At 43.8% G+C, this 17,705-nt stretch overlaps 1 protein-coding gene across 1 annotated transcript in view; it reads right to left on the bottom strand.

Moving 5' to 3' along the window:
• The window catches only part of LOC147674130 (galanin receptor type 1-like), a 945,103-nt gene that overhangs the window by 892,127 nt on the left and 35,271 nt on the right, over positions 1-17,705 (bottom strand). The window contains exon 2 of the mRNA XM_086946467.1: positions 1,017-1,082. Within this exon, the coding sequence (XP_086802593.1) occupies positions 1,017-1,082 (66 nt within the window). The remainder of the gene's footprint in view (positions 1-1,016; positions 1,083-17,705) is intronic.

The following is a 17,705-nucleotide window of genomic DNA, read 5'->3' as shown; positions in this document are numbered from 1 at the left end:
GGCATTGACTGCTTAGATTTGAATAGACACGTGTTCTTATGGTCTCAGGTGATGGACATTCTAATTCTACTCATCGGATTCATAAAGTGACTAGTGCATTTATAATCTTGATGTTTGTTCAAGAATTAGGTTACTGTAAAGTACATAACTAATTGATATATATATATATATATATATATATATATATATATATATATATATATATATATATATATATATATATATATATGTATATATATATATATATATCCAGTCTTTTTATTTTATTTTGTATTTGTAAATGAACATTGCAAATTCATGTGGTCTACACCAAATACAGCAAGTGACCAGGACTGATGCGTTTCGGCTTCCTACATATGTATACACAAACCATCACTGATATATTGTACTGGTATATCATACTAATATGTAACACCTGCATTAATAATCATAGATTCACATCTTTCTTACTTCAGTGAAAAGATCAAATCCATGTTCATTACCACAATAGAGTAACATTGACATGAGAAAAACACTTTTTATTCTTTGACAGATTGCATGTAACAATTACTTTACAGGGGGAAACAACTCTCCTAATAACGATGAGGTCTCTTCAATGTGAATTTACCATACTGCACAGATTTAACCTCTTTCATCCTGGTTTTGGTTGCATATCTTTTGTTTAAATAAAACACCATGGCATAGACCACATATTTAGATATGCTACGTATAGTCTACTATTTCTTATCATTGTTGAGGGTGGGGTTAAGCATCATAGCTCACTCGAAGCTTCGCCTCTCCTGAATCATGGTCTCTCCCTGCACTTTTGAAATAAATAGCATACTACACTATCTGCATCTGCATATATACTTGCTATATATATATATATACTCTATCTGTCTACATGTCTATCTATCTATCTATCTATCTATCTATCTATCTATCTATCTATCTATCTATCTATCTATCTATCTATCTATCTATCTATCTATCTATCTATCTTTATTACCCAGTGAGTTTTAAGGTTTTTTTCTTACCTTCTTCTTGGATCGCTCTGATTTCTTCGACATGTTCTTTACTTTTTTGTGAAGATGGTACAAAACCTTTAAAAGAATATGAAAAACCAAAAATTACTTCAACTAGTGTGGAAATTGAATATCGCCAGAATAGGATTTGTGCTAAAGAGTTACAGGCAATTGTACATATCATATATATTTATCTGCTAAAAATTGTTGCTGGTTGTGGATGTGTGCCAAAATCTACAGGGTGGTAACATCTTTCCATGGACTCTGAAATATGGCACTCTAGGATTTTTGCCAGAAAGAATTTCCTTGTATCTCAGGAGCCCATGCCAAATCATGACAGCAGCACAATGGAAAGGGGTATAAAACAAGACAACATTAAAAAAGATAATACATTCAAGTATGTTCCAAAGTATGTAATGGTAGTAAAGAGTAGTTGATAGCACCTCCGAAAAATAATGGCAATAAATTACCTGCCCTGTCTTCAAGGATCCAATTTATAAGCAGAGACAGAAAGAGCGGGTGGGAGTCAATTTCCAGTGGTGATTCATTCATAGGGGTGATGGAGCAAGGATATGCACGTAATGCTACTTGCTTGTATTCAGTCCTCTCGACATAACGTTAATGTACTAACTAACATGGTTGTCTTATTAATATTGCACTTCACAACACATTAGGTATCTAGAAGAAGCTTGCTTATGTGTTTCAACTAACAATAATCCGCTTGCACTAAAATGGCCGCTGCTACGCAGGATTTCCTACTGCGCATGTGTCTGTCATACTCATTTGAAATGACGTCTTTCTCGGCTTGGAGGGAAACTTTCGCTTCTGCGCACTAGAACTAAGATGGCTGCTCTGTATTACAGCATGCATGAAGCGTGCACTGCTGCTTTTGCTAAGCTGTTCGTTTTGCCTAATCATTAACGCAATAGTTAAATTAAAGTAATGGGAATAGAGTAGAGATAAGTGGTATACAATACAATCATTTATTCTGTGTTCTAAAACTGTTTATTTTCGATTTTTTCATGTAACGATAATCTTGGGCCTGGGATGTGTTGTTACTTCATCTTGAAAACCCACACTGCGCATGTCAAACTCCAGAAGAAGCTGAAGTCAATTGACATTGAAACCATGCCAAGCTTACATCACACTAGAAGATGCGCCTGGGAATCTAACCTGCTGACCCCAAGCGGAAGAAAATATTGTTAACATTGTATTTCTATAAGAACATCCATTGTTGGGTGAAATACACTGCATGGGAAAATTAAATTTGATGGGCGGGAACATTAATAGAATATTCAGAAGTAAAAGTTTTATTTTAGAATGGTGTGATGATCTCTCCCCGTCTCTTAACCAAACAAAATTGGGGACCCTTACACTTGCAACATTGGGGGGTGGTACACTGTCCTGGAAAAATAGTATAACTAGAGTAGGCTCAGTTAGCAAATTTGTCCCACTTGTCCGAATAGCTGACCTGTCACTGACCCAACGCAGTCAATAGGTGATCGAGAGCAGAGGTGCTGGCGGAGCACTCTGTCAGAAGATTCGATAACCCAATCGGGGTTGGGGAGCAAGGGTGCTGACGGAGCACTCTGACGGAAGATTCGATAACCCAATCGGGGTTAGGCTGTAAGCTGCAGAGAGGGTTGTAGCGCTGGCATAGCAACTTTAACTGTGGGTGCCGGTCTTAGCCGGTGGTGGTCCTGTCCTGATCCAAATTTGGCTGCACCTGTCCTTGATTTCTGATCGGTACCTGTTGTCTCGCTGGCACTTGCACTTTGGGGTTCTATCTTATAACTGACCCGTGGCCAGGGTTAGTTCTTCATACCATTCTAGGTAAATATTCTATGTGGGCATGTCATTATACTGTTTTGTTCTCTTTTCCCATCCTAATGTAAAATGCGTAAAGACTGCTTTATAAAATCTTTGCATATTTTCATTCTAATCATTATTTTCCTGATTAAAAGATTTCTGATCTTTAATATTTGGATTAAGACATTTAAGAAATGTAGATAAAGAGTTTAAACCTTTCTCGAGTTTGTGGTTATTATACGAGTACAAATGTTATTATTCTACCTATTATTCTAACTCCTTTTGAACCCTTAGGACTATAGGTACTGATGACAAAGATTGGTAAGTCAATGGCATAGGTCCTAAATTAAATTTTTAAATCACTGATTAGAGTAAGTGCACAGGTTACCTGATTAAAACTCATCATATGTTGTTTCTTTATGGGCCCAGGTGAGTATGGTAAAACCGAGTCGGGTGACCTGCGCGCTCTATCAGGGTGTTAGGGCATTGGCCTCCCACAAGCTACCACATCCCAAAGACATTATTGTTCTTTCAGTGTTGTTTTTTTAATATAATTGTTTCCTCAGTGGTGCATTCCATTTCATGCTGGCTAGGGGGAGGTCTGCAGTGATCCTACTTGGGATCATGTGTGTTGAAAAAACAGATTCAGGCAAGGCACTGAATTGAGATGTGCATGTTGAACTGACAGGTATTTTGACATGGTGAGCCCAGCATGCATGTGTCAGCCTTTCTCAACCCGCTCTGTCTCAGGGAACCAGGTGAGAACAGGGACACCGCCCCTGATTTCTGATGAAATGCTCGCTATGTCTGCCCGGCCAATCCTGGCTCTGCTCTTATACAATTTCTTGCAATAAACAACACAACACTGATGTCACCATTGGCTAGGAGGTGTGGGATGTTGTTCCTTCAGGCCCGCACACTGCCCCGACAGGCAGGCAGCATTGGGTTGGAAGGGTTACAGAAGATACCCAATTACTGTGTCTCTTCTGCACAGAAACACAGTGTTTCTGTTTTCTCCCCCTGATACCTTGAGGTTGTGGAAGTTAGAGCACTGCACAGCTTGCTTTGTCTTTTCTCTCAGGTCCTCTGAGTTCGTCAGCATTACTGCACCTCTGTTGCTGTTGCATTGCTTGCTGACAGACATCCAGAAAATTCAGTAGTATAAAGTACTAGTAGCAAAGATCATCCTGTGACATCCTGTGATCGCCAAGAATTGAAAAGTAGAAATACTTTCCAATTCTTGGCGATCATGAAATGATAAACCCCATTACTTTCAGTTAGTCAAAGTAATAAATCATTCACTTGTAGGAAACAGTGGGTGAGACTCTCCTGCTACTATTTGTGATTGTCTGATGAGCTAAGTATTTTGAAAAGGCTGGTTTGTGGAGCATGTACCAACAAAAGGTCCTCTGGTGGTCTTGAGTTTCCAGTTCGTAATGAGAAATCCAATCTACTCGTAGGAATGGAGCTATTTGTCATAGTCAAATGCTTTAGTTTGAAAAACACTTCTTGAACATATCAATAGCAAGGCTTGTTGGTGAGAGTGAGCACAGTACAGGAACCTACTATATTCATATAGTATCAGCAGTGCTTAATTTGAGCCGGTAGTTTCAGGTGCTCGGCACCGGCACTTAATTGTCATCAACACACTTATGACACTCTTGCACATGGTGGCGCTGCTCATCTAATTTAGAGATGAGCAGCGTAATGGTTGTTTACGAACACAATATACATTAAAGAATATTAACACCTGCCATCCCAGCCATTCCTTTAGCTTTGGGGACCTGGAATAATCTAAACTGTCGAGAGAGATGGTTAGTAGTTGTTTTGGTACCATCTTTGACAGCGATGACGGGGCATCGGATGATGCAAGCTGCAGTGGTCTTCTGGTCAGGGCCCTGGCACTTATTATTTTACAAATTAAGCACTGCCAGCCACCAATGTGAGATATATCCACATGCATGATGTTTTTAAATAGGGAGTTCTTCACCTAACTACCCAAGCAAGTGTGACAAAAAACGACCATGAAACATAATTACGAAACCTCCAGGACTCAAAGCAGCAGAGCTTCTGAGACACGATTTCTATGAAATAATAAAAAATCCATTGCCCAACCAGCTCTCCTTTTCACATTCTTCTTTATTTGCTCAGGATGCAAAATTCTTAGCCTGTTCCATCTAAAAACACACTAGGCATGAGTTACATTTTATTGCCTCTATTGTTGTACAGTGAAACATGCAAAAATCCAACATTTCTTTCATGTTATTTTTCACAAATTCAATAATGTGTTGTGCTTATATTTAGAACTCGACTTGCCTTTTGTTCCAGCCTTCTATTTATGGAAGCTCAGCGCTGCTGCTGGTGCCTGTGTCACTTCACCCAGTTCACTGTGGTAAACTACAGGAGACCAGAGGGTTCAAGACAGAGAGGAGAGGGAGAGGGGGATAGAAGGATGGAGAGAGCGAGAGATAAGAGAGGAGGAGAGAAAGACAGAGACAATCGATGGATGGTAAGAGAGTGATAGATCATAGACTGGTAGGGATAGGCCTGGTTTGAACACTTTGGCAAGGGCTGCTTTTGGGACCCCAACAGTGGCAGCTGCTGCAAATGTAAAGTGGTAGGGCAGTGCAGGGGGAAAGGGGAGTTGGGGAATAAAAATTAAATAAAAAGACTTACCTGCTGCTGCCACTGACGCTGCCGGAGACCTTGGTGCTCCTCTCGGTCTGACAATCCATGGGCCACAAAGTACAAGTACCCCACCCAATCCACACGCTGCTGTCATGCTATACGTAGCATGAGAGAAGTGCTGGGATTGCCTAGAGCGGACTGGTCTGATGCTCGCTCAGGCACAGGGAGCCTATTCCATTTCTCCAGCAACACAGCTGGTTTGGAGAAACATAAATGCGCATGTTAGTTTAGTTGCCCTAAGACGGCCAGCCAAACCGACATGCGCGCTTACAGCGCCCATCACTCCTCCCCCTTGTCATAGCCTGTTCTGCCCTAGGCTCCATCTTTCGGCTCAGTCAGACAGTGATACATAAAATGATAACAACATTGTTTTATTATCATTTTATTTATCATCTGCTGGCTCTGAGCAGTGGGGCGATGCTCTTCCACTATTTCGGAGGAGCCACCCTTTTAACCCAGTCTGGCCCTACTTATGTTTGTCTTTTGTGCTTAGTTCCTTGTGATTAGTAGGACTGGCGTAATTGGAGTAATTTTGCATTACTTTTATGGTGCAAAATTAAAAAAAATTCTGCAAAAGAACTTGCGTAATTTGGGCAAAAATGCCTACTGCAAGAGCACAGGAACAGAGTACGAGCTACTGTTTCTCTTAATTTTCTGATCATTTAGACCTATTTTCTCAGTGGAAAATGCATTCCCCGTTCCGTTATGGACTCAAGGGTGCATTTTGCACCAAGAATATCGCACTAAGTGCAGAGCTAAGATCATTGCATAATTCTGCATAAACTTACATAACTATATTGTAATGTTATGTAATTATGCTACAGCAAATTTTGCGAGTTGGACCCACCCCTATTGCCTACATGGAAATCCCCATTTTTGCAGTGTGGGGTCTTGTATGACATCAAATAGACAATGAGAGGGTATCTCATGTTGTTTAGCATGTTACCCAGAACCACTCTGTGCACTCCCAACCCCACAGCCCAAAGCCACACTCTCTGCTCTCACATTGACTGTGGAGAGCCAGCACTGTGCTGACGTGTCAGTGCGGCTTTTATTTCCCCTCTCGGAGAGGGTCTGAAGAGACGTGTGTTGATAGGGGAGAAAGCAGTTGGCACTCGGCCTGTTTTCTCCCGCCTCCCTCCAGTTGTAAATACTTGGAAAAGACAGTAGATGCCAGAAAAGATGGCCAACTGCTATGCACCCACCATGTTCCTGTCTATGGAGACCCGGGCAAGGCAACAGAACAAAGGGAAGCAAGTGCTCCCCCTGTGAGAATTTAACCACTATGGTGACATCAAAGTAATGAGTTACCATATTCCGACCCGGCTATTCACACTAATGGTTTCCATGGAGGAGCAAGGGCCATGGCATGACCACAGATAGGTGTCTTCAACCCAAAACGTAAAATGGCACAGCAGTGTAGTGGTGGTAAAGGTAGCAAGAAAAAAAGACTTTGTAAACAGGCAAACATGCCAAGCCTTCCTGCTGGTTCACCTAAAGCAGGGGTCTCCAAACCGGTCCTGGAGGGCCGGATCCATGCCAGATTTTTTGGATATCCCTATTGAGATACATGTAGTTATTTTAAAAATTTGGCATGGATCCGGCCCTCCAGGACCGGATTGGGGACCCCTGACCTAAAGTGACTGTTTAGAACAAGGCATAGGCAGTGCTTAATGTTTTTCAGGTGGTTATTAGTGCACACCATTAACACTACTTCTTAGGAGACCAGGATACTTGGCAGTCAGGATGAATGAAAAGTGTGACCCTATCACAAAGTAGTTAGTTTGTCTTCAGGCCTTCACATCATCAGATAACGGACACCATGCAATAGCTGAGGACCCGCAGTGCTAATAATATTCAGCTGGTCTCTAATGGGGGGACTCTTCTGCAACAGGCCGATGCTGCCTGTCCTACCTGCCAGTAACTGCATGTGCCCTGCCTCAGATTGGCATGGCTCATCCCAGTCCAGATACCACTTGCCTTCTGACTCAAGTGCAGCAGCCATAGCCGCCCTCCCACCTCACTACAACAGTACATCAGTCTGAGTCCATCTGCGCATGGAATCTTCTTCACTCAGTGCTTAATTTGAGTCTGTGGTTTCCGGAGCTCAGCACTGGCACTTACTTGTCAGCAGCGGAACTTATGACAGCTGCCTTATGGTGGTGCTATTTATGTAATTTAGAGATGAGCAGAACAGCAGTTCTTTATAAATTCAATATATATTAAAACAATTAATACCTGTTGCCTAAACCATTTTATAGCTTTGGGGCCTCGAACAGTCTGAACTGTCAAACTTTTTGCAGTGGGGTGGCTAGTAGTTGTGTAGGTACTGTCATTGGCAGTGCTGGCAGTGGCAATAGGTGGTACAAGCTGCAGTGATCTCCTGACGAAGGCCCTGGCACTTATTTCTTAACAAATTAAGTACTGTCTCCACTGATGATGTGGTGATGTAGGCAATAATAAGTTGTGTTGGCTATGGCCGGTGCTGCGGACCGCACAAATTACAATGGCGTGCTCCTCCCTCTGTGGGTTGCAGTCATTGATTGTACATGAACAAAACTTCTGAGAGGCCTATCTGCTGCTGAGGGTGTGCTGCAGGCAGTTCCTGATAGAAATCACAGAAAAGAGAGTGAAGAGATTCAATAGAGGGCAAAGTGTAAGTGAGCAGCAATTAGTTTTCTACTTTGGTACTGAAGATTGTACATCGGATAGAGAGTGGAATCTACAGCGCCGCAGATGAGAGCCCATGATTTGATGGCCTTGGGGTCCCTCAAGATTAAAGCCTTTCTACAGTGAATAAATCAATTAAGCACAGGATTTCCTGCATTTGAGATTAAAGCCACAAAAGCCTATGCTAGTCCTGAATTATTCTTTGTAAGGCTCCATGCAGGTACTAATGAGAACATGTCCACCTCATTGGTGACATATGATGCAAGCACCTATAGTAAGTCCTCCTCCTTTTGAATTTACATAACTGGACTCAGTAGTACAGCAGCAAGGAGCCTATATTGTTGCTAAGTGTACATGTTCATGTCTTTGATACATTTCTTGACGTATGCCTATATGTGCCATATATGTCATCGTCCTTTCAAATATATTTCATCTACTTTAAATAGTCCTAAATGATATGCATACAAATCTTTTAAGCCACTTGAACTCTGGCCAATTCCCCTTTCAGCATAAGGTTGTATTTTATAGAATCAACAAGTTCAAAACAAATCAATTTAGCATGAAATGCACCGCAATTGCCCTAGAATTGTTCATCAAATTGTCATCCTAAGATGTACAGTGATTATGATTAGTACATATAGTTACACTTTTCAGGCAGTGTGCAAATGGCAGTGAAGTCATTCCATACCTGCTGCATCTGCCACATTTTAGCTGCCTGCCTCCCTTCAGGGTTTTCAGGCGGGATCTGTACTGGAGGGCACACCCAGGTTTTGAGGTACATTGGCTCTCTTTGAGTCACGTTAGGTCTGCAGCCAGGCTCCCACTTATCGTAACAAATCCTGAGCTATCATTTAGATACAGACTTTAAACAAGTTTACCATGTGACTTTGCACATGTGATCTGGTGAACTTTTGTACCTTCTAAACAATATATCCACTGTTGTCCAATATGTGGTGTAAGGAATTGGTTTATCGTTGCGGGGGTAGAAACCCCACTCAGCCAACAACCACAATCCTTGTCAGGATGAACCACGAAAGCCATTAAATTAACCTTTGATTAACACTCTCGTAGCTTGGCATAAAAGCAGTAAGGTTTAGCTTAGAGGCACCGCTGTAAGGTATTTATGCACCACAGAATCAGGAAAAAAATGAAAAAGCCACATAGGAAAAATCCCAAACCAATTTAGAAAATCAGAGTAGATCTTAATAAATACAATTATACCAGTACAACTAAAATCCAGTAAGTAAAACCGAAGATATTAATTTAAAAAGTTTTAGGTAAATATAGTGCCTTAAAGCACAAAGTGCCACTCGTGGTCATCTGGTCCTGGTAGATGGGGGAAATTCACAAGTTCAGGTCAATTACGAAGGAGTGCAAGCTGGATACATGGACTAGGTTAGTCTCACTGAATATGTTACCTTCTCAAAGCCTGGAATAAAGAGGTCTGTTCATGATGGAGGAGACCATGCAGAGCAGGAGAGCATCATGGATGGTAGTTGTTGTATTTCAAATAGTATGCTGGGCCGCATGGGCTACCATCATTGTAGTGCAGGGAGCTGGTTGGGTGCCGCAGACAGTTATTGCTGGAGCTTCTCTTTGCTGATCACCGTGGGCTGCCATTGCTGTAGCCCAAAGAGCAGATCTTGCATTGCCAGTCGTCACTTGCAGTTACTATAGATTGAAGAGTTGGGTTCACTTGAGCTTCAAGTTGGCAGTCATTACGGGCAGCAGAGCCTTGGCACAAAGGGGCCCGTTCACAGTGGCAACAAGCCCAAAACCTCAGCATTACACCTTTTTCACAGGAGTCGCTCAACTGATGCAGACAAGGATCAAGTACCCTAAGGAGGCCCCTCTTGGGTATCAGGAATGCACTTCATCAGAGGCTATCAGGACCCAAGCAGGTCTAGTGCAGCAGGGCAACTGAGCAGCTGCAAGGACGCCTCTGGAGCTTGTTGTGTCCCTATAGCTCAAACAAGAGGTCAGCAAACTGACCCTTGGAGTCAATCAGGTTAGCCTGGGATGAATGGAGCACATCTAGCCTTCCTTCTCAGAGAACAAGGCTGTCCTTAAGCAGCAGGGTGGTCCTCTGATAGCAGCACAAGTAATGTCCACAGATCCAGGAGTGTACAGAAGAGTGGCTCTGGATTGCCAATATTTGTAGCTGGTACAAACCTTTTAAGTGTGAGGTGGTGGGGATTCACCATACATCCCCCACCTCTGGTTCTGGAAATGTCTTTATTTCCCCCATCAAGGCTCCAAGAAGTCTGGGGTAACAAAAGACTGGGGTGAGGTACAACTTTGACCCCAGCTATCCTGGCAGGATGGCCTATCCTGCCCATAGCTAGTCAGTTTTGCGTCACAGACTAGCATCTATACACAAACCTCAACAGCAGAGCGATTCACAATCATGTGACTTATAATACTGGTAGAAGGCACAACTGGTTAGGACTAGAAAATGCCAGATTTCTAATAGTGGCATTTTTAGAATTGTGATTTAAGTTCTGACTTTACCATTAAGGAGGAGTTTAAATTGCAATTGAGTGTAAACACCATATTTCAATCTGCTACTAAATAAAAGTTAGCACTTATTAAATATAATAAGGTCAATCCTGTGTTAGTGAATGGGAGAGATAGGCCTTTCAGTAGTGAAAAATAACGTTGAGTTTTTCATTGCTTTGACCTGTAAAACTTAAAAAACGCCTGTCCTACTTTTGAAATACAATACACTATGGGCCTTTGGGGCCTATCTTAGGGGTAACTAGTATTAAAAAAGGAAGATTTATTTTGCCAGGTCAAAATGGCAGTTTTGAACTGCACTACATGCTGCAGTACTGGAAGCACACTAGTAGCATTTCATTTACAAGTTATGAACACATGTAGTACCATTTACTAGGCACTTATAAGTAAATTGAATGTGCCAATTAGGTTTAAGCCAATGTGATCATGATTGAAGAAAAGGGCACACATTTTTTATTGTTGGTTAAGTTCAAAGAGTCTGTATGCCAACAAAAATGGGTTAAAGAAGGGACAGCCCAATAACCCCTCGTGAACTTGAGTCTGTACACACAGCAAAAACAGAAGATGCAAACAAGGGGACCAGTCAAAACAACACATATAAAGAACTTTTGAGACAAAATTTAGCATCTATCACTCATTCAGTTCTTGTTATGATTGCATGCAAATCCAATTAAGAGAAGGAGAGTGTATCCAGAAATGTACATGTAAAATACACAGTTTTACAGTTTACAATGAATATAGCAAAGTAACAAAAACCTAAACAAGTGAAATTGCAGGACCTGTTTCCAATTCAGTAGATGATGAGAGAGTTACGTGTTCTAGCACACACATTTAGATGGCCTTAAGATATTTCTATAAGAAACAGTTCTTCAAAAGTCAGGTGAATGCTGATCCACGAATGCCAAAGCAAAGTCCTTTGGTGGTGAACATAAAGAAATTTGCAGATGAAATAAATCTAATTGTACCCTATTTCTGTGGCAAGCAGTGGAAATACGTTGATGTTTGGAGCACTTTACATGTGATGTGGGTACACTTTCCTTCTCGGCATTGAGTTTACATGCAATCACAATAAGAATGTAATGCTTAATTTCTCCTTACTAGTTCTTTTTATGTGTTGCTTTGACTGAGCCCCTTTTTTTGCATCTTCTGCTTTGGCTCTGTAACCAACAGATTGAAAAACTCTGACGGAAACCCTTTGAAAAGGGCCTTTGAAAAGGGCCTGGTCCAACTGATGAAGAGAGTCCAGCATTTTTAGTAGTTTCTTAATGCAATGGAAGGCAGTGGAGGTAGGAAATACCAGTGCAATCCTAAGAAAACGTTTGGGCCCCAAACTATTCAGCATGGTGGTTGGTGCACCATGTGGGTCCTATTTTTAGGTTACGCTGTCTGCAAAACCTGCTGTAATCATTCTACAGGAGTGAAATTACAGCTGCTGCTTGCCATTGGCTGACAACTCCATCGCTGCTCCGTATTGGCCAGTGCTCTCAATACATCACTTCCATTTTTATACCAGGAGCACCAGTCAATTACAGTTTTCTTACACTGTACGTTTTAGCTGGACTATTTTGTTTTCTTACAAGCATCTCATTCTGGCTTTACCTTTAATGACGGCAGTGGTACTTTCTTTAGACATGGCACCTCTAAAGAAAGGTGCTCAGCCGCTATTAGAGTGAAGCGTGGAATGGGGTGCTTTACAAAAAAAAAAATTCTTTTATCAAGTTGAAAACAAATGATTTTTTTTGTAAAAGCACCCCATGCCACACTTTCACTTTACTGGCAGCTGCATCCCTTTCTTTAAACAAGCCCAGTATAAAGAAAGGGGCGGGCTGCCATTAAAGTGTGGCATGGGGATCTTTTACAAAACAAGCCTTTGCAATTTAACAAGTCTTGCATTACTAAAAGCTTTAGCTATTGGCATTCTAAATAATAATGTGACACCAATAGCTTAACTTTTCTGTAATGCGAGTCCTATTGCATTGCAAATGCTTGTTTGTTGTTGTTGGACGTTTTTAGTCAGACAGAGCACAATCTTAGGAAAAAATAAGTTAAAACGTGCTTCTGCCTTGCTATGGTGATTCGAGTGTGCTAGCAAGGTCACTCACTGCCTAAAATGAAACACTTGTGAAGAGATGTTCCATACATACAGGCTTGTTAAATACATAAACAACCAGATCCAGCCATGTGTGGCATAACAACCAAGATCGCCTTAACTTGCTAGGGAGAGAACACTGTAAAACCAAAACCCTTGACCTAAGAATAGGAGCTATGTACTTGTTCTGATATGGGTTGTCGCAGTGGTAAACATCTACGTGAGGGTGATGGAAACTGAGGATCTCCATCCTCTGAAAGAGAAAGGCACCACCATGTTTTGCTTTATTGTCCCTTAGAACATCTCAAGTCTGAGGGGTATCATGCTGGTATCTTCCTTCAAAGGGCCTGATTACATATATGTCAGTTAATTCCGACCTGTGCATGAACCCCTGTTTACGCACTGGTTGGAATTACAGGTTTTGTTTTATTTAGCACATTTTTTCTTTCTTTTTATTAAAAATTCAACAAAAGAAAGACAACAGGTGACATGGACAGTACACATTTGTTCATGGTACATATCCATACATCAAGCAGTACATACAAGATAATGATCAAGGGATCATAGGGATTCCTGCGCTTCCTCTCCTTCCAGACAGATCGGTGGCGCACAGATGTCACCTCGGTAACTGTTACAGTCCGCCCATACCTTTCCCCAATTTTTGGGACAACCTCTGGATACGTAGACCGATCTCTCCCTGAACTAGCCCCAATCCATTTCCTCTGCCCATTTCCCATCCCAGGGTGGCTGTGTAGCTCCCCACAATTGAGCGATGTTGCGCTTGGCAACCATGCATGCCAACGTCACCCACTGTCTCCTATACACACACAGATCTGTGGGTTCCCAAACATTTAAGATACACCTACGAGCCTCTGGCCGCATCTCAACCCCAAGGACAGCCCGCAGTCTATCATGAATCTTTACCCAATAGGTCTGCACCTCGCTGCAGTACCATAAAATATGCATGAAGGTTCCAAGTTCTCCGCAACCCCTGCGACATTCCCCACTCTCCGATATATTCATTCGAACCAGGCGAGGCCCTATGATATATGACCTGTGGAGGATTTTTAACTGCACTAATCTGAGTCTCATCTATATGGCAACTACACGTGGAGAGGAGACCTCCTCTGGCCAGTCCTCGTCGTCTAGCTCCAACCCATCAGCACTCCATTGTGTCCTGATTACCGCCAGTGGGTCCTCCATTTGGTTGATGAGTTTTTTATATATCAAAGAGATGGTCTTCTCTGGGAGGAGACCATCCAACACTCAATCTTCAAGGGTGGAGGTATCAGGGATTGACGTGCCTACGAGGATGAGCGAAAGCAGTGCATGTCTGACCTGGATATAGCGGAAATGCTCCCTATCGTGAAGGTGAGATTGCTGTTTGAGGGAATCAAACATGTGGATTGTTTCTTTTGCCCATACATCTTTGATCTGAGTAATCCCGATGAGTTTGCATTTGTCGAACCCCTTGGACTTCCATAGGCTACCCAGTTTCTCCGAGCTCAATAGCGGGGTGGCGAGTGTTAGCTTCCCCTCCCACTTGAGACGTCTATTAGCCGCATGCCACACCTGTACTGCATGTGCCGTGGGACCTGCAAGGGGAAACCGGCCCGGCCTGGCATATAATGCCCTGACGAAATCTCCCCCGGGCACCTGCGAGCAGTCCATAGCATACCCGGGGTCCATTGGGGCCCCGTACATGACGTGGTTCACCGCCGCCAGCTGGGAGGCCCAGTAATATTTCTGCAGGTCCGGCATCCCTATCCCCTCATCGTACCAGGGGAGGGTGAGCTTGGAGAAGGCTATACGTGGCCTGCCATCCCAGAAAAGCTGCCTCTGAAAGGCCCCTATTTCCCTGAAATAGGACGCAGGAGCAGGGTCCATAGCTTTCTGGAGCGCGTATAAGAAACGGGGAAGAGCCATTATCTTGAAGAGTACAGCCTTGCCCAGAAGGGAAAGTGGGAGTGCCCGTCATTGCGCCATCTCTCCTTTAAATTGGGTCATAGGGGGGCCCAAATTGTTAGCCTATCTTAATTTCAGGTCGAGTGTGATATAGACACCGAGGTAACGAAACCCTATAGGTTCAATTTGTATCAGGCAGGCGTCCGGGATCACCGGGGGGACGCCGCAAAGAACAAAGAGCACTGACTTCGACCAGTTTATTGCAAATCCGAATACCTCCCAAATATGGCAAGCACATCCAGGAAACATATCAGGAAACTCCTTGGATTGGTGAGATAAAGCAGGATATCAACGGCATATAATGAGATTTTATCTCCCAGTCCAATGTCCACCTCAATCCTCGGATCGACCAATCCCATCGAACCCACGCCGCCAGCGGCTCTAACGCTAAGGCAAACAGGAGTGGGGACAAGGGGCATCCCTGCCTCATGCCTCTTACAAGGGGAAAGTCAGCAGATTTATGATTATTTACCACTACCCTGGCGAGGGGGTCGGCATACAAAAGGCGCCCCCAATCGATGAACCCTGGTCCAAAGCCCATCTATCCCAAGACCGGAAACAAGTAGTGCCACTCGACCCTATCAAATGCCATAGTGGCATCGAGCGACACAAGCACTGCTAGTTCCTGAAACATCGGGACCTGCCCAGCACTCCACGTAACCTGCGTAGGTTAAGAGCGGTGTTTCGATGTTGCATAAAGCCGGACTTGTCCGGGTGTACCAGAGTAGTGATGACCTTAACTAGTCGGGTCACCAGTAACTTCGCCAGAACTTTAGGCTCAGCATTTAATAACGAAATAGGCCTATAGGATGAGCAGAGTGTCTTGGGTTTACCCGCTTTGTGGATGACCACTATATTAGCCACCCGCTGGTCATATGGGAGCTGGCCCCTCTCCTTACTCTCTTCGAACATGGACCGAACAAAGGGGGCCAATTTATTGGCATTCAATTTATAAAGTTCTATAGGGATTCCGTTAGGTCCCGTGGCTATCCGAAGTGAACTCCTCTGATGTCCTGTGCCATCTCATTGTTGGTGAATGGGGAATCTAGGTATCCCTGGTCGTCATCTGATAGTGCGGGCATCTGAATGTCCCTAATTATCTCTGAATTGCCTACCTCCGAGTATATCCCAGTGGTGGTGTATACCTTCCTAAAATATACAGAGAATTCGTCCACCACAGCCTGTGGGTCCCTAATCATACCAGAGTTTCCCCCCTTTAGTTCCGGTACAAGCCGCAACGCCATCTCCCCCCTCTCAAGCCATACTATTAACTTGCCGGCTTTGTCGCTGTGCTCATAAATCCTACTCTGTGTCTCCTTGTTTTGTGCTCCGGCCCTATTGCTAGTGAGGCCCCTATATTCGTCTTGGCACAGCTTTAATCGGTGCATGTCTTCTGGGGCCGCTGTCAGCGACATCTCCAACCTCATCACCTCTGCCTCTACTCTGTCTATTTCTGCATTTTGTTTCTTCTTTTTCCCGGCGATCAGGGACACTACCTCCCCATGAATCACTGTTTTAAACTCTTCCCACAGGGTCTGCGCCGAGTCCACCGTACCATTATTCTCCTGGAAATATATTTCCGTAATCTTGGAGATTTCTTTCTTAGTGGCCGGGTCTTTCAGATGCCACTCATTAATTGGGGCTACTCTCCCTACATCAGCAAGGCCAGTCTCTACCCAGAGCCAAATCGGGGAGTTGTCGGAAATTCCTTTTCCCAGGTGGTGCATCTCACGCATTATGATGGCCTTTGCTGCTGGTAATAGTATATAGTCTATTCTAGACAGGCTGTGGTGTGCCGCGGACACATGAGTGTAGTGTACTCCACTCGGGTTATTTATCCTCCACCCGTCGACAAGCTCCGTCGTCTCCAGAAAGTCAGAGAGCCATCTCTGCGCTGGCCTCAGTGTTCGTGCTGAGTGTCTATCAAGCTCCCCATCCACCACTGCGTTGAAGTCCCCCCATCAGAAGGAGACCTCGGGGGCAAGGTGAGAAAGATCGTGCCCAGGTCCTGGAAGGTGTCCACCTGGCAGCCAGGTGGGACATAGATGGACATAAAGGTAATTACTGCCCCCTCCCACTGCCTCGATATCCAAACATAGCGGCCTTGCTGATCCGACCATGAGGCCTGAATGCTAAGGGTGAAGGAGTTCCTAACTAAGATGCCAACTCCCCTAGATCCCGTGGTGAACCCAGCATGTGCGACCAGTTTATAACCCCCCATATGCAGGGCCATACAGCGGCTACCAATAAGGTGAGTCTCCTGAAGTAATACAACATCTGGGGAATGTCTTCTAATCATCTGGTTCACCATACCTCTTTTAAGTTTGTCCCCTAAACCGTTCACATTCCAACTAAGCACAGAAATACCGGACCCCTTTCTAACACAAGGCATTGATGCAGTATGGATACAATACAATCATAGCTCTGTCTCCTGATGTAAAATAAAATGAAAAAAAGAAATAACAGCTATCAAGCAACTTTCCAAACCCCCCTCCCCCCTCCCTGCACCCCTGCTCATGGCTTCCGCCTAACCCCAACTTGTAGTGTGCCTGTCGCCCCATATTCTAACCTGCCAACTATCTAAAGGTAGAACTGAGGAGGATGTCAGGACCCCGTATCCCCACCCCCGCAGGATACCCCGCTCTGCGCCTAGTGCACTTCAATGTCTCAAGAATCGAATCGGAAGGAAGCACATGGGTGAAACCCACTAACTGACAGTTCCAAATGTCCCGAACAATTGTGGTGTTCTTAATTCTTGCTCTCGTGAGTCGTGAGTGATCCCCACCATCTCTGTCCTGCCCCTCAGGCTCCGCCAGGGGAAGTCTCTCCAACCAATACGATGCTACACCTGGATTATCAAAAAACCAGGCTTTCCCCTCAACTTCAATCCTCAGCCGGGCCGGAAACATCATAGCATACCTCACTCCTCTGTCCCCGAGTCTCCTCTTAACTCCAAGGAAACC

The sequence above is a fragment of the Lissotriton vulgaris genome, chromosome 12 (assembly GCF_964263255.1).
Source record: "Lissotriton vulgaris chromosome 12, aLisVul1.2, whole genome shotgun sequence".
Taxonomy (NCBI): domain Eukaryota; kingdom Metazoa; phylum Chordata; class Amphibia; order Caudata; family Salamandridae; genus Lissotriton; species Lissotriton vulgaris.
The sequence above is the reverse complement of the archived record's forward strand: the minus strand, read 5'-3'. Positions and strand labels throughout refer to the sequence as shown.